The sequence below is a fragment of the Megalopta genalis genome, chromosome 6 (assembly GCF_051020955.1).
Source record: "Megalopta genalis isolate 19385.01 chromosome 6, iyMegGena1_principal, whole genome shotgun sequence".
NCBI lineage: Eukaryota > Metazoa > Arthropoda > Insecta > Hymenoptera > Halictidae > Megalopta > Megalopta genalis.
This window is the reverse complement of record NC_135018.1, coordinates 18,464,347-18,481,786: the sequence shown is the minus strand read 5'-3', so window position 1 is coordinate 18,481,786 and position 17,440 is coordinate 18,464,347. Positions and strand designations below refer to the sequence as shown.

At 41.4% G+C, this 17,440-nt stretch overlaps 2 protein-coding genes and 1 long non-coding RNA gene across 11 annotated transcripts in view; 1 reads left to right on the top strand and 2 right to left on the bottom strand.

Annotated features, from left to right (window-relative positions):
• Nucleotides 1-5,739, bottom strand: part of LOC117218876 (uncharacterized) — a 56,687-nt gene extending 50,948 nt beyond the window's left edge. Inside the window, exons 1-3 of the mRNA XM_033467596.2 lie at nucleotides 5,462-5,739; nucleotides 4,956-5,035; nucleotides 746-820 (exon numbers count right to left, since the gene is read on the bottom strand). Coding sequence (XP_033323487.2) covers nucleotides 746-820; nucleotides 4,956-5,035; nucleotides 5,462-5,564 — 258 coding nt within the window. The 5' untranslated portion in view covers nucleotides 5,565-5,739. The remainder of the gene's footprint in view (nucleotides 1-745; nucleotides 821-4,955; nucleotides 5,036-5,461) is intronic.
• On the top strand, nucleotides 443-5,914 carry LOC117218885 (uncharacterized). 3 transcript variants are annotated; one of them, XR_013033603.1, is made up of 3 exons: nucleotides 443-709; nucleotides 770-1,021; nucleotides 5,741-5,914. It is a non-coding gene; the product is annotated as an uncharacterized LOC117218885 (long non-coding RNA). The 3 variants fall into 3 exon arrangements; XR_013033602.1 differs by lacking the exon at nucleotides 5,741-5,914 and adding an exon at nucleotides 1,874-2,378; XR_013033601.1 differs by lacking the exon at nucleotides 5,741-5,914 and having other exon boundaries at nucleotides 770-1,025.
• A 1,805-nt stretch (nucleotides 5,915-7,719) lies between these two features.
• The window catches only part of scalloped (TEA domain transcription factor 1 homolog scalloped), a 218,434-nt gene continuing 208,713 nt past the window's right edge, over nucleotides 7,720-17,440 (bottom strand). For all 7 annotated transcript variants that reach the window (XM_076523254.1, XM_076523255.1, XM_076523256.1 and 4 more), the window contains 4 exons: nucleotides 15,991-16,206; nucleotides 15,626-15,855; nucleotides 14,537-14,771; nucleotides 7,720-13,945 (listed from right to left, as the gene is read on the bottom strand). In XM_076523254.1, coding sequence (XP_076379369.1) covers nucleotides 13,832-13,945; nucleotides 14,537-14,771; nucleotides 15,626-15,855; nucleotides 15,991-16,206 — 795 coding nt within the window. In that variant the 3' untranslated portion in view covers nucleotides 7,720-13,831. The remainder of the gene's footprint in view (nucleotides 13,946-14,536; nucleotides 14,772-15,625; nucleotides 15,856-15,990; nucleotides 16,207-17,440) is intronic.

Genomic DNA, 17,440 nt, shown 5'->3' with positions numbered 1-17,440 from the left:
ACAGCCATTTGTAGCCAATCTAAATTTGCAGCACCCACTACTATGATATCTCGTAGCTGACAGTTTTGGTACAGACGTTTACCACGAGATACATATCTCGTAGTTGGCAGTCAATGGGTTAAAAAGTCGCCGAAAAATAACATCCCGCGCGAAATTGTTTTTCTAAAGGAAGGCGCGCTTGAAGTGACATTGCCGATTGTCTCCGGGAATTGCCGGTTTAACGATCGGAGAGGGCGGCGGATTCTTTTCGAGCACTTCGAAACAGCTTCGGCTCCCGAGGTGTGCGAATACGCAACGGTAACAAACGGCGGCACGTCTCGAAGAAGCGCGTTACAGCGCAAGCGGCACGAACGGGGCAAGATACGGGAGGGGGGAGCGAGTGTTTAGCAGATTTCTATCTGCATCATCGTCCGCTACTTAGCATATACACGGCGCGGCGCGACCTACGAGAGTGAACCGAACGCGAACAGTTCGCGTCGGGTACGTACATACTTGAAAAGAAACGGTAGAGAACGGTAAAGAAACGGCGCGTTAAGAAACGACACTGTTACTCGAACCTTCGCGATAGAACGAGCAGCCGCGTTTTTTTTCTGCATTGTCGCGGCTTCGAATGCTTCTCGTCGTTGACGAGAAACGAGCATCATCTTCGCGGATTTTTCTCGACGCCGGTTAGCAGCCGGGTTATGTTTTCGGTGGAACACTTAACAAAGTAAGGCGGTGAAAATGTCGTATTTCGTTGACTTACCGAATCTTTCTGTTTTGCGTTCAGCTCGATCACCGTTTTCTGAAGCTCGCAGTTCTGCCGGCGCAACAGCGAGATCTGTCAATGATCGAAACATATATCCTCGTTAGCGTTTGCAATTCTTGTTCCTATGGAGGTTATAAAATTGCGCGCGGCGGTGTCGATGGAGATTTTCGAGGGAATCGTTGGCGACGTTGTTGAAATAGCAACGAAAAATCGGTATCGGGTACGACAACGGCGACGGCGACGGCGACACGGGGAAAAAAAAAATAGAAAAAGGTACGTTGACACGAGGAACGCGGTAATCACGTCACGGGCTTAAATATTGGTAACCATAATCAGAAGGAAATCCGGTGGTACGCCGTGCTGTGGGCACGGAGACCGTACGATGCGCGTTTCTGTTTGCCTTCCTTATCTCAGGTTTGCGCTGCGATAACCGTCTTTCCCCTTCCCCGAACGTTATATCACCTATACCGCGCTATCTCGCACCACCGCGCCGAGCCACGTGACGTCACACCGCGCCGAGCCGCCGTCGAGCAGGCCGTTGCGTTCGGAAGGATCGGAAGCGACGCCTAGCGATGGAAACGATCGAGCGAAAGCGAGGCGACCGAAACGTTCGTTTCGAATCATATTTCGAATAAATCGCTTGGAACGCCGAACGTTATTCGAATATTCCTTGCCGGAGTGTTTCTGTAGTTCGGGAAAATTTTGTTCAAGACTTTCGAAGAATTTCTTCGAATGAACACGCAAGGGAACAATTTCGGAGAGATTATTCGACTGGATCGATAATTATTAGGTCTACCGGAAAGTTCTGTCCGATAGTGTCACTTCAAGTTTCAATCCATATGCACACGTTGATTTGAGACATATATGACTATCTCTCTTTATCATTGCATTTACACACGTGTACTCTCCTAAATAAACTGAAACAAAGATGTCTCGTGTCATTATTAAGTGAGACGCGATCGTGAAAACATGGCTACCGATGATAATGCCAGACCACGTGCTGCTTTGGCGACTCGTCAGAAAATCGCAGAGCTAGGCTGGCAAATTCTGTCGCATCCACCATACTCCCCGGACCTAGCACCCTCCGATTATCACTTGTTTCTCTCTTTGCAAAACTTTTTACAGGAACAAAAATTCAAAACTGAAGCTGATGCCAACCGAGCACTAGTCGAGTTCTTCGCCTCTAAAAATAAATCATTTTTTAAAAATGGCATTTACAAGTTGCCATCGCGCTGGCAAGAAGTCATAAGTAACGATGGAAAGTATATTCTACAATAAATATTATTAAATGTATGAAAATTGTGTTATATTTCAATTCAAACACGGACAGAACTTTCCGGTAGACCTAATATTTTGAGAACAGGATTTTCATAAGTTAACCTTTTGCACTCGAGCGGTGTCTCTGAGGCACCACTGAAATTTGTTATATCACGTTCTAAGATAATTTTCACATTAACAAAGTTTAGATTTTTAAAAATTGTTAAAAGTGTAACCGTTGTGTAAGTCGCTAGACCCGATTTCGCGCGCGTAAAATGCACTTTGTCGTATAAAATGAAAATATTAGGTAAGAAGACATAAGTAACGATGGAAAGTATATTCTACAATAAAAATATTATTAAATGTATGAAAATTGTGTTATATTTCAATTCAAGAACGGACAGAACTTTCCGGTAGACTTAATACATACGTTTCAACGAGACAACCGATACAGTAAATTCTCTCCAATTGTCCCGCGAGCTTGTAAACAAAACTGGACAATTCGGGAAAAGGAGATACGATTATTCTTAGCTCGTTTTTATAGTCGCCGATTGTGAACAATTATAAAAACGAGCGTATCGTATGTTCTCTTTCCGTATTGTCCAATTTCGTTTGCAAGCCGAGGGACAATTGGAAAGAATTTACTGTATTTTGAACATTTTCGCGGCGCGTCAACGATAGATCGTGGCTGTGGTCTCGGTTTCTCAAGGATGCGAGAGCGGTCGCGCGAGCATCGTTATCGTCGATGTAGACCGTAGGCTCATCGCTATCTATCGGTTCGTAGAACAACAGAGGGCATGGTCCTGAAGTTTAGCACAAAAGCACGAACGAACAGCGGCGCGCGCGCTTTCGGTCTCTCTTCGCTTCCACAAATTGTCCGCGATAACGAACCGGAACGACGCGACGCGATGCGACGCGACGCGACGTGACTGTGTAGAGCGCAGACTTCAATGACCCCCTTCTGCCTCCTCCTTTACCACCCTCTGTGTTCCCCTTTCTTCGTTCCACGATGAAACGATTGCACGTCCGAAGGTCGTTTCGACCGGTAATATTTTATGAAAGAAACGCGACGATCGCCGACAAAAATTGAATATTTTCGAAGGATCGTAATTGCGAATAGATTTTCAACGAAAACGATGGTTTACTCGTTGGAAGGACTGCTACAGTAATGTCTCCCTTACTGACGCTCCGATTGTCCACTAAAATGGATCATTTTGGGAAGAGGAGATACGATTATTCGCGGCTCGTTTTTATAGTCGCCGATTATTATAAATACAATTATAAAAACAAGCGTATCGTATCTTCTCTTTCCGTATTGTCCATTTTTGTTTACAAGCCGAGGGACAATTCGAAAGAATTTACTGTGTTTTGAACATTTTCGCCGACAAAAATTGAATATTTACGAAGGATCGTAATTGCGAATAGATTTTCAACGAGAACGATGGTTTGCTCGTTGGAAGGACTGCTACAAGTAATGTCTCCCTTACTGACGCTCCGATTGTCTACTAAAATGGATCATTTGGGAAAAGGAGATACGATTATTCGAGCCTTGCGTCTCGTGTTTTTATAATTGTGGACAATTTATAACTGTAAAAATAAACCGCAAGGCTCGAATAATCGTATCTCTTCTTCCCAAATTGTCCATTTTCGTCCACAATCTGATTGTGGACGAAATTGTGCACAAGAATGGACAATTTGGGAAGAGGAGATACGATCGTTCGAGCGTTGCGGCTCGTTTTTATAATTGTGGACAATTTCTAACTGTAAAAATAAACCGCAAGGCTCGAATAATCGTATCTCCTCTTCCCAAATTGTTCATTTTTGTGGTCAATCTATCCGCGATACGTTTCAGCCGTCATATTTAATGCATATTTATACAGTGTGTTCGGAAAATCGTGGTACAACCGGCAATAGAGTGATTCCACGTGCAAAACTAAGTCGAGAAAAAGGAATAACATTTTCTTATTTAAGGCTCCGTTTTCGAGAAAAATTAGCTTGAAAGAGCAATACAGTAATGTCTCCCTTACTGACGCTCAGATTGTCCACTGAAATGGATAATTTGGGAAAAGGAGATACGATCGTTCGAGCCTTGCGTCTCGTGCTTTTATAATCGTGGACAATTTATAACTATAAAAATAAACCGCAAAGCTCGAATAATCGTATCTCCTCCTCACAAATTGTCCATTTTTGTGGACGATCTGAGCGTCGGTAAGGGAGACATTATACTGTATTACTCACGGATTCACTCCTGACGATCTACTCGTTTCGTCTTGAACGAGCATGCTACAATTTCATGAAAATTTGAACTCCGAACGTCCGATTTACACATCGAGGACACATCGAACATCGATGTTGCCCTCCTGCTTCGAGATTCCAACGAATAAAATCACAGAACTTGCCGAAACGTCCGACTTGTTTATTTTTCACCGCTGCTACGTTCAGATTGAACTACGCGCTCCGCGTATCGCTCCTTCCTAAAGGGTTGCCAGTTTGACGGGTAGGCGGGTCGACGGTCTAGCGCGAGTCGTACATACATACGTGTGTATATGTAGCGGGTGGCAGGATTCGAAGTAGGTGTTGCACGAGATAAGGTAAACGTATTTACATTACACTCAATCCCGTTTATTATGGAAAGCAACATCTGTTAAAATAATTTAAAACCGGCGCGGCTGTAACCGTACCCTTATCGAATCGATCGACATCTGCGCATCGGCACCAAGGATTTCTAATGAATTCGACAGCCGGTCGCGAAGCAACTATTAAACCTTGAAAACGATCGCAGCGAATCCTTCTCGTGTCTCGGGAAATGAAAGTCGACAAATGATTTATGCGACGCACAAAAGTTCTAATTTAACCGAGAGGCACTTTCCATGGTTTTCGTATTTATAATTTTCGTGAATCGAAAGCGCAAAGATTCCGACAAATTTTTTAGGATTAAGTTGATACTTACCTCGGTGTCTTTCGTCTTGAGCAGCTCTTGAAGTTCGACGCATCTTTGATTCGCTTCGTTCAATGCCCTCGTACGTTCGTCTGCGCGTAAAAGACAATTGTAATTGCACGAGAACGTAAAATAATATATATATATAATATATATTATAATATATATATATAATAATAATATATATATAATATATATTATTTTATATCATAATTATTTTAATAATTAATTTAATAATTATTAAAATAATTATTATTAATTTAATAACTATTTTATATAATAATATATATATATAATATAGATTCGTAACTAACAAACGATTCGAGCGAAAATTCGGATTTCAACGTGAACCACGCGATTCGAATTTCCCGCCACTTTGTCGCGCCCTCGCACGGTAAAGCAGAACCTTAAATTGACAGTCGAGAGTAACCTCCAACTGCGAGCAACGCGTACGTAGTAAAAAAGACGAATGGCAATTCGCGGTAGTTGAATTCGAATTAAAATGAAATTCTGCGTACCTATTTCGTCTACGATGCCCTCTGACAAGACCTCCTTCGTGAAGTTCGATATCTGGCCCTTTAAATTCGACAAGCTAGGCAGTCCGTCACCGAACCACGCCATTTTACACGTCGACACTTCTCGTTGACAGTATTTTCGGTGGCGTTATTCGAGCACTGATCGAAATTGTGTTACGAGCACCTCATATTTTCGAGAGACTATACGTTAACGACACAAAAGTATCAAAACATTGAGTAACAGTAACCACGTAGTAACCTTTCTAAAATGCACAATTTTAGCGAAACATGGTTGGCAACACTACGCGAAGAACCACCAGACATCGTGGGACTTTTCCCGCTTATGCAGATCATGGACAAACATCGGACGGATATTATAGACCATTTACAATGTACATATTGAAATTTGGAATATGAATGGAATAGACAATAGAATAGAGTACATACGTACATAGAGCAGACGCTTATTTTTGTCCATGAAAGTTTTCTGTTCACGAACCACGGATCTACCAAATTATGGTTTCGCGTGTCATTTACAATCTACGACTACGACCACGAGCAAATCCGCGTGCAACGAGTACGCGATAAAACCGCGTGCAAATCCGTGTGCAAATTCGTGAACAAATTCGCGACCTGCAGATTGAACTACGAAATGCATCACGATGAGAATTAAAACCTAGACGAGCTAAAATTCGTTCGGTACTTTAATTCTTTAGGAAGAAACGAAAAGAGAAAGAACGCAGCACTTTTCGGGTACTCATGAAACAGAATCTTCTTCTAAAACGTGATGTAAGATTGCGTAAAAACAAATGTCCGGAGAAATTTCAAACAAAATGTGCATAGAAATTTTTATAATTGCTGTCCTTAGCTTTTCCAAACTCTCGCGCGTATAAAATTGAATGGTGGCGCCACCTGTCCGTGACACTTGTTAACTCGACAATCGAAATAAATCAAATATGTAACACACGATACCAGCGGATCGAAATTAACGTTTTCGGTCTCAAACTGTTTTTAGCGATCCAGCGAATCGATCGTATATCCGAGGTTATCATAATTATTGCTGATTACTGATTTCTTTAAAAAAAAAATAGGCCCCATGAATTGTGGCGCATTGGTGCAGCGTGGCGACCGACGCCCAAACTAACTCTCTCCCATAGTCCCGTATGCGGAATCCATGGTCGTCGAAAAATATTAATTAAAGCCTAATTAGAGCAAATCAAAATTAATGATGTGCACAGAAGTATTTAGGAGAATCTGCTGCATCGATATCATGTGGAAAATAACGAAGATGTCACGATCACGATACGCAATTAATTAACGTAATACTTGAACAAGCCTAAAAAGTCAATTAATTATGTTTAGCAGTGTTCTTATCTGTTTTATTTTCATATGGTATCGATGCAGTAGATTCTGCCATTTTGCTGATCAATCTTGTATTCTTGATTTATTTCTGTACGCTCTGACGTTCAAAAATATTCCCATAACTAATGTTTTGCGACAACCCTGTTTGTGCGTACAACGGAGATTTAGTTCGGCTGTTTACCGCCACGTGGTGATAGCGTGTCCATGATCCATAAAATTTCAAAAATGCATGTTTTGTTTGAAAAAGAAACCCTAATTAAGCTTTATCATATAGCACACCGAGATATAGAATCGTTACACTGGGTTACCGTAAATGGTGTCAGATTAAATATATTCATTTTTAGCCAGTAGCTCTCGAGTTGTTTCATTTTTTCTTAGTTCGAGTTTCCAGATTTCGCTTTCTTTACCATTATTTAAAATATTTATTCATTGCGCGATTAGAACCAGGTATTAGCGTCAAGGCCAAAGTTTCTCTTAACCATATATATGAATCCAATATATGTAATAAATATTTTTAAATATTAATATAAATATTATATATAAATTAATATAAATATTTTTGCCATTTTTTATCGAAGAGTTTGCAAGATTCTGCCTGGATTGTCACGTTTTTAATTTATTAGAACCGCATCAATGTTCCTTAGCTAACAGATCGATAAAGTATAGTGCACTCAAGATATTAATTGTATGTTGAAAAAATGAAAGCAATAACAATGACACCGGTAACACGGTAATAGTAATAGTAACAGTAACAATACAATAACAATAAGGATCGAAACACACTATCATGCTGTTCTTGGAACAGTAATGTGAATTACAGGCATACTAACATACTGGCACAACAATGCGCATCATGCGTTTTTATGTCTTTCATAGGGGGAGTCATCGAAATGATACAATTTCTTTTTATATCAATTATTTATTTTCCATACAAATTATAAACATGTTTTTCAAATACTGTACATATACTGAATTCTATTATATTTTTAAACCTCTAATTTAATGATATATCATTTCATTCTTCATTTACTTGTTAAATCAACTACTTTGATCCTCGTTTCATTTTATTTATGATAATATACAGGTAGATCCCATTCGTTCTGATCAATATTTCATTTATTTCTTTTGTATAATCAAGCTCAATTCTTTGATATGGCAGTTCCAGGATATGAAGAAATAGAAATTTGAAATAAGCGCGAGCTTCTCTTTTTTCTTGGGCGTACACAAATTGAATAATACATTGTAATAATTCAAGTCGATGTTTTCATAGAGATTATTCATGGAACCATTGGACGAATTTTCATTTTCAGTGAATCGAACGGAAATTCCGACCAACGCGTCGCAAAGCAAAGCGATATAGTGAATACGGGACACAAATTCTTCCGAACTGAGTATAAATACGTACATAGTGTTTGTTTCGATAGTCGGGCGTGTCTCTCTATGAAAATACAGACGAAGGATTGTTTGCGCTTCAGTTTGAAACAGTTTAACCGAATTCGGCAGAGAATTTACAAGTTAAAGAATTTTCCGTTCTCGCGAAGGTCTATACACAATACAATACGCAAACATGTAGCCGCTGGAACTTCTCTTTTGATGATCATTATGTAAATATGTACAAAGATATTTAACAAATTTCTGGTTCTCGTCATCGATTGTAACATGTATCGTGTACAGAGCGCGAATTCGTTTTCATTCTCCTTTCTCCCGCGTTTCTTCGCGTCCTTTCGCATTAACAGCGTTTATTTTTTCTTCCACGTTTCGTTTTCCCTTCCCTAATCCACTTCTGCGTTTCTATTCTTTATCGGATTTCGAGTTTCCTGTCTGATATCATCGATATAGAGTGAGAGAGTGCTATTTTCTATCTTCACAGAAGACATAGATAAATATATATTTTCATAATCTTTCCTTATAAATGTAATTCGCTTACTTTAAAATCATTATTCAATAATGTTAATAATATTAGTATCGGTGCTCCGTTTTTTTGTTCTTTTTCGATTTCATATTTCTCCCTTGTTTTTGTTTCATTCCGTCGAAATCAAAATCAAAATCAAAATAAAAAATCAAAATCAAAAAAGTCAAAATCAAAACCAAAATCAAGACAAAATTCGCATTAATCGAACGACATTTGAGTATCTTTCAAAGATATATCGTGATTTGTTGTTTCCTTCGTAAGAGAACGCTTTATCGCGAGACGATTCGGAACCACGAGATGTGCCCAATTTTTCTATCAACGGTATACAACAGTTTTCGAAAAATCGCCAATCGTGTATTCATCTTATTCGTTACCGTTTATTAAAAAAAAAAAAAACAAAAAACTCATTTACATTTTCAAGGAATGCTTGTAATTCCTTTGAACAATAATTCGCGCGATTGTTAAAAATTTAAATACATTTCTAAACAATGCAATTCTCACGCAAGAACATCTCGATGGTTCCAATTTCACCTTAACCTTTACAATTTTGCAAGATTACAATGTATATATAATAATATTTATTATTATTATGTATATATGTATATGCATACATACATACGTATATACATACATACATACATACATACATACAAACATACATACATATACATACATACATACATACATACATACATACATACATACATACATATATGTATATGTATATAAAAAAGAACAAGAGACTTATGGTCAATTATTACAAAACAAAAAAAAAAGAGAGAATAGGTAACAATAATTAAAAAAAAATTGTTTGAAAGCTGCCAGTTATCGAACGAAAGCCACGTAACGTTACCATCTAAAATATAAGTTCTTCCTTTGATATATTCAGTCGATCACTTAGCAAATTCAATTCTCACCCCAAATAAAAAGCGACGTTACTTCTGACTAAAACAGAGATCAAAATACATTGCCACTTGTTGCGTAAAAGTTAATTAACGTAAAAATACAGGTAAGTATTATTAATTAATTCTTAAATTATACAATGATTCTCTCCTGTATATATGTATGAGTAATGTTCGCCGCCAATATGGGCAAGCACATTCTTTTCGAACACATAATCGATCAGATTAAAAAATACCATAGATAATTCTCTGTGCATACAACACACGGTTGGGATTTCACGAGAGATGCGAATCGAATGAAAAATAAACCGCAGGTCGCGTGTATTTATCGACGCGTATTAACGCGTTCTCTACCAACATTGTGAAAAAGTATTTCTCGCACACGATCAACAATAACAATAATCAAATATACACAACTGCTAGCCAAGATTTGGTGGATTTTTTTTGGACAGTTTGTCAACAACGATACGACGAATTCAAAGTCAGCCGCCAGTCGTTATTCTCGTTCGACAAATTCTCCGTATTATCCTCTTTTTAGAGATTGAACGAACTTTTATACTGGAAAAATCCTCGAGTCAAGTTCCGTCGTTATAATTTGCACCGATAAAAAAAAAAGAAAAAAAAAAGAGAAAAAAACACACAACGTTAACGTATGCCTCGGGAATTAAACTCGACAAACATTTTGACCGTAACAACCCCGTGCATATTATCCCCAAGTTCCTTTCCTCTTCTTCCTTTTTTTTTTCTTTTTAATGAAAAAATAGAGACTACGCGCGGCTCTGTGAGCAGTCATTCCTCGGAAGTACGGTAACGTCCCGTTGATTTCCTCGTTGTTCCTTCCGAATATCTTCTTTCTTTTTTCTTTTTTTTTAATAATTACGAAGTACAACCGAATTCGTTAAGGTACGCGTGCACATCTGTTACCGAACCTCGTCCACCCAATGTCCATACAATCATTTCCGAAGCCTAAACTCTAAACGAAACGATAACGATCGCAGACCGATACCGCGTTATCGTGTGCCGTATGCTGTTAGGGGTAGGGGCAGGGGATAACGGTAACGGTAACGGTAACGAGAACGAGAACGAAAACGAGAACGAGAACGAGAATGAGAACGAGAACGAGAATTCGGCAACGGGCGTAGACGCGCGCGCCTGTTCGAATCGACGAGACGGTACCGTTGCAAAAGATTTGCGGTAGGTAGCGAACGCGTTAAATAATCGCGTTACCATCACCGATTCAAGGAAAATCTCTGCGTTCAAGCATTCGTCGTGGTCCATGCGTTTGAGAAACGTTGCTTTAAGTACGAAACACATTGTCGAGAAAGATTCGTGAGAACTTTAGTAAACGTGTTGCTCGAGGTTCAGAGAGCTTCAATGAAATCACGTTATCGATTGTTCGTCGTCATCGATACGGAGGTCTCGACGAGAGGTTTTGTTATCACTGGTGTGCGCGTGTGACCGTTTTCTTTCTGTTCCGCGTGTGTTCGCGCGCGTGCCCGCGTTGTGTTCTGTTTGCGTGTGTGTTATACGGGTGGGAGAGCGGTGATCTCGAACTGCGAGATCCTCCGGCCGACAAGTCGTGAGATCGTTTATTCGCAAAAAGTTTAACAGAGAAACGTCTCCGTCGATCGTTTCGGTTCCCCCGAAAAGGAAAACGGATAGTCGCCTACGGATGAAAGTTGCTTGTGTCGCGTAGCGAGCAATGATAGAAAGATTTGTTAAGAAGCTCGAAGTGTGCCAAGTATGAGAGCGAGTCGCGCAACAGGATATAGAAAAGAAAGAGCTTAGGGTACGAGAAGTAAAATCGATTACAAGAAATACAAAACACATCCCTCTAATCTAAGTGTCGCGCTGCCTGAAATTGGCTGGCTGGATTAAAAAGACTCTGTTCCTTTTGTTAAAATGGAAAAAAAATGAATTACGACGTAAAAAAAGAAACGACGAGAGCAATAATCCCACTTTTCTATTACCTATCCGGCATCCGATCGTTGAAAATTGAAAAGTTCTGCGGCGAGAATTCTCACGTTAATCGCAGTACAGTTATATATATATAAAGAAAAACAAATGGGTGACAGAAACGGTGGTCGAAATAGAACAGAAAAGCTTTGGGGAAAGGTTTGCGTAACGTTTCACGATACCATGCTCTCGACTTTGCTATCTTCTCACGATCAAATGAAAAGGGGACAGAGAGAAGAAGCGAAGAATAGAAAGAGAGAAGAAGAGAAGAGAAGAAAGAAAGAGACGAACAGAGAAACGGAGGAAAATGAGAAAAAGAGAAAGACAAAAAGAAAATGAGAAAATGACGAAGAAAGTATAGTAACGTTAATGTAACCAAGGAAACTTAAGAAATCATAATAATGGCATACCTCTCTATTAAACTTCCATTTCGTTTAAAACTTAGAAATCACTTAGATAACTTTATACACGATCATTTATAACAATGTAAATTGTAATCATTGCATTAATATTTAACATATATATTCTTATATGTAATATATGTATATCTGTGTGTGGATGTCTTGTCTGATCTATTTCCTAGTTTAATAATAATAAAACTATAATACTAAATTATGTCAGTACCACGCCTTTCCGAGATCAGAGTCTGTTTCTCCTTCTTTTTTCTCCGTTCCGTTTTCTTTTTTTGCTATTTTTTGTCGTTTTCATACTTTTTTTTTTTCTTCTTGGTACATACAGCTATCGTCGACGCATTCTCATACCAAATTTATTGTCAATTTTAACTTAACATTTATTATATCTCTGTATTAAAATCCCGACGATATCGATTCGATTCGTTTCGTAGAGCAAATGACGCGAAATATTCATAAAATATATATGTATATATATATGTATGTATGTATATATATATATGGATACTATATACATATGTATATATATATACATATATATGTATATATATATGTGTGTATATATGTATATATATATATATACATGCGATTACATCTGTTTCAATATAAAATTTACAGTTTACTTTTTTCCTCAAAATCTGAAACGTGGTTCCCGCGCATTGGTCGCGGGGAATCCTTTCCACAATCTATTAAAACACGCGTACCAATTATTTCTTACAAGTTTTACCAGTTTTCTGAATCAAACTCAAGCTCGGTCTGGCCAGTACTTTTAACGTGTGTTTTTGCGTGTCATGTATGTATGTACGTGTGTGTACGTGTGCGAATGCGTGCGCGCGTATTTTTCTCTGTTAAAACGTGTTCGTGTTTGCACGTTTCCACGGTAATGCACGGTTGCACGGTTGCACGGTTGTACGGTTGTGGGTGGCATGTACGAGTTTCAAGTTCCCTCCGAGGAGTTTCTTGGGAAATGTTCGTTCGAACGTCGCGGAGTCGAGCAGTCTCGTTAAAAAATTCAACCGATCGAGATTATCGGCGGAGATATCGGCGTTCACCGTCTAATTGGACAATCGTTTAGACTCGTCCTCGAGTCGTTGAAATACCTCTTTATGAATTTGTCGCCGGACGACGGAACATTTTCGATCGAAACTCCGCGAGAACGTGGACGCGGAAACGTTTTTCTTTTTTCTTCGAAACGTTTGCCGCGACCACGCCGTGTATACATAGACCGAGCGTGTTACTATGTAACGTATTCACGCTTAACCCTTTGAAGCGTACAGTTGTTAAAGGGAATCCCTAGGATTGGTCACTCCGTAGCTGCTAAAACGATGAAATCGGTAAAAGATACATATTCGCGACATGCAAAATCGTTTAAAACTACAAAACCCACATACAAAGTATAAATATAATATTTGTTACACGTAAATATTATACTTACACCGATATTAATGGTCAGGTTGGATACAAAGTGATATAAAAAGAAAAGGAGGGGGGGGGGGACAGAGGGCGGAGATGAAGATGGTAATGGAGATGGAGATGGAGATAGAGATGGAGATGGAGATGGAGATGGAGATGGTGATGGAGATGGAGATGGGAGAAGAGTGAGCGGAAGAGGAGAGAGAGAGAAAATAAACGGGTGAAAGAAAAAGTGAAAACGAAAGAAACGAGCTTGTAAAGACATTTGCGGTGGTTGCACGTATTAACCACGACACTTCAAAAGGTTATTAGAAATCCCTGTGTGTAATCGTGTAGTTGCGCGTATGGATGATTTTTGAAATGTGATGGTAGGCACTGATGGGGGTGGATGGCTGCATGGCGAGCAGGTTCAAGCAGGCTAGTCCTTGATCAATCTGTATATGTGATGTTGCGCGCCGTGCTCGGACGTCGACACTTCGAACACGTATGCCGTACAGAGTAACGTTTCCTGCGTATCCCTGTTCGTGACAACCTGCAATCGAAGGAGAATGATCGTCGTTGAATGTTCTGTTCGAACCACTGGCGACCGATTTTTGTATCTCGGTTCTCGGTTATGTCTCGCTGGACTATAACAGGTCGTCCCAAAAATGTCTCGCAATCTGAAAGTGGTGGATTCCTCGGGTCATTTGAAGCAACTTTTTCCTTTGCGAAAATGTTCTCCGAGGCTTCGTTTACGAGTTATCAACGAAAAACACTGACCAATGAGAGGCTAGCTCGCCCAGCGCTCGGCCGTCTCGCGCCAGCTGATCTCTCGCCGCTTATTGGTCGCTGTTTTTCGTCGATAACTCGTAAACAAAGCCGCGGATTGAATTTTCGCTAAGGAAAAAGTTACTCCAAACGACCCCAGGAATCCCCCATTTCTGGATCGCGGGACATTCTTGGGACACCCTGTATAGTCGGTCGATTCACGGACGAACTTCGGATCTCGCTAGCTCGCGAGAGCTCCCGAACTTCCGAGCACCCGAGCTCCTAAGCTCGTAAGCTCCCGTAGCTGCGCAAGATCAAGCTCTAGATTTCGGACAGAAAACGGAAAGAAACGATAAAATATCGTGCAACAACATACCTGGAGAATGGTGAAATTCTCGAGCACGCTGTTCATCATATACTTCTCCGGCAGGTGCTTCAATTTGTGTATAAAATTGATCATGTACTCGCACATGGGCGATCGACTGATCCGATAGACGAACCTGCCATTTTCGAACCTAGCGTATTCCGTTTCCACTTTCTCCACCACTTGTTTACCGAAAGAGCAGACTTTGGTCGAGCATGTTATCGTCATGTTCTCGTTGCTCTCGTACCTACCGAACAAACGGAAGCGTAACAGTAACGGTAACGAGCGTACTCGCGTTCACCGATATCGAAGTCATTCGTTATATAAATATACAGAGTGTCCCAAAAAATGTCCCGCAATCCGGAAATGGCGGGTTCCTCCGATCATTTGAAGCAGCTTCTTCCTTTACAAAAATGTTCTCCGAGGCACCGTTAACGAGTTATTAACGAAAAACAGCGACCAATAAGAATCGAGTACGGCTGACGCGAGGCGACCCAGCCAACCAGCGCGCGAAGCCCGGTTCCGCTCATTGGCTCGGTCGCCTCGCGCCAGCCGAGCTCGCCTCTCATTGGTCACTGTTTTTCGTTGATAACTCGTTAACGGTGCCTCGGAGAAAATTGTTGTAAAGGAAGAAGTTGCTTCGAACGATCCGAGGAACCCACTACTTTCGGATTGCGAGACATTTTTGGGACATCCTGTATAGTAGCCTCTGGGTACACGTGTTTCGACGAAAAAGGAAGCGACGCGTTGTCTCCTGCTCGTGAAATTCATCTCTATGTCGAAATGGCATGCGAAGGCTCTTTTCTACACAAATATTGTCGCATCTTTAAGTTTCATGTTTTCTCATCGATAACAATAGCTGCATATATTTAATGTTGAAGCTTGAAAGTATCGGCGAAACACCCTGTACATATGTCGTACAAGTAATCCGCGAGCCGCTCGGTCGAGGCGAATCGATAGAGACGAGATCTGGCACTCGAACCAGGTGTCCGAGCAAGTTCTATCGTCCGCTGCTCCGTTTAGCCCGGATAATCGATGATCTACCAAGCGTACGCGACCGATCGGTGCGACGAAAACGACGACAAAATTTGAACAACTTACTGGCTCGTCACGCCGTAAAAGGCTCTCGCTTCGTCTTGGATGTTGGTATTGAGATCGGCCCAAAATTTCACGAGAAAGAAGGCCGCCTGAGGTCCTTTGTCGTAAAGCTCCTTCAGACCGCCCTTTTTCTCCGGGAATTTGTCGTATATCTGCCTAACGTCGACAGCCTCTAGTAACGGATCCGCGTAAGTCGCGGATCCTCCTATGTGGACGAACAGGTGTTTATGGTACTGAAAATGAAAAGATTTCGTTTTGAAAAAAAAGAAAAGAAGACGAAACGATCGAAGCGCCGTGTAATCGGTGCGATATCGGAGCGGAAACAACGCGCGGACAGAGTTGTTTCTCTCGAAAGGTATCTCGCTTACAATATCCTGGTCTCTCTGCTGATCCATGTAGGCCGAGAACTCGACGAGCCTGAGCTTGTGGGTTGCAATGGCACGTCCTTCCCAGGGCGGGGGTGGTTGAGCCTGGACCATGTCGCCGCTCGAGACCGCCGTCGCTGGTTTCCCAGTGTACGCCGGCTGCGAAAATGGCTTGACATCCTGAGATGTTCCTGGCTGCAGACCCGGCTGCCAAAATTGCTGAAAATCCGACGTTTCCAACGGTCATTTTGCAACATCGACGCGACATTTCCGCGGGCTCGCGGGTTAGGGTTAGGCTCGTCGCGACAGGGTTCGTTAGCATTTCCTTAGCGTTTTCCTCGCGTCGAAGCTCCTCGAACGCTCACCGAACGAAACGCACCGTTCTTGACTCGCGTTGACTGCCGAGCGAGATCTTGATCGTGATCGTGATCTTAATAATCGCGATAATCTTGCTACGAATCTACGCGCCGTTCGCGGCAGAGTAACGGAGCGACAAACTGCTTCGCTATTTATCGAATTGGATATTCATCGTATTCATTATTCATCGTACTTTTATTTCGTTTATTCGTATTTATTACAAGGAAACGCGACGCGCCTTATCCGACGAATATAATGCGAACTGTGCCCGGAAACAATTGGTCACCCCGTTAGCGTTCGCGCGCACTTAATTCTTGCGCCCTCAATCGTAACGCGGCCCTGCTACGCGCGTACGCAGAATTTCCAAAACGTGTACATCGTTTCATGGGGGGAAAAAACAACTTCGCAGCTTCCTCGACCGTTCGGGTTTCAAAGTAACGCGCGATCGGGCCGAAGAAGCAAGTATTCTGTGCACAGAGGAAAGGCAAATCTTGACGCCTAAATCATCCCTTTCGCCCCGGCACGCCTTGTTCCGTTCACGATAAAACTAGACCGAAGCGAATACCGACCGTTCGATCGAATTCTAAGTTCTAAGTTCGATCCAATTCTATACGGCCAAAGCTACGAACGATTCGCTTCGACGAACGGTGAAAAAGAAACGAGCGTCCGAAGTTGATGTCGCAACCGAACGACCGATGAAGTCGCTAAGGCAGTCAACGCGAGAACTGTCTCACCGGACCGGCTTCACGGACAATGGAAGAACAGTGGAAGCTCCGTTACACGTGTTACAATGTACGGTTAAAATGTACGCGTTCGACTATATTCGAATAGATTTTCCGACGAACGATCGAAAACGCGTTGAAACGCGACGACATTCGAGCCGCCTTCCGCGGTTTCTTTCGATCGGATCGCGCGTAACGGAGGCTCCACGGAAAATCGAGTATCCGTGACACGAAACTTCGAGATTCCACAAATGAAAAAAGATCTCCCATCGTTCACCGCGAGCCATCGAGCCATCGAGCCATCGGGCGAGGAACGACCGCGAATCGCTTTCCGGTACGGAGCGAAAGAAACAACGCAACAACGACAAGAACAA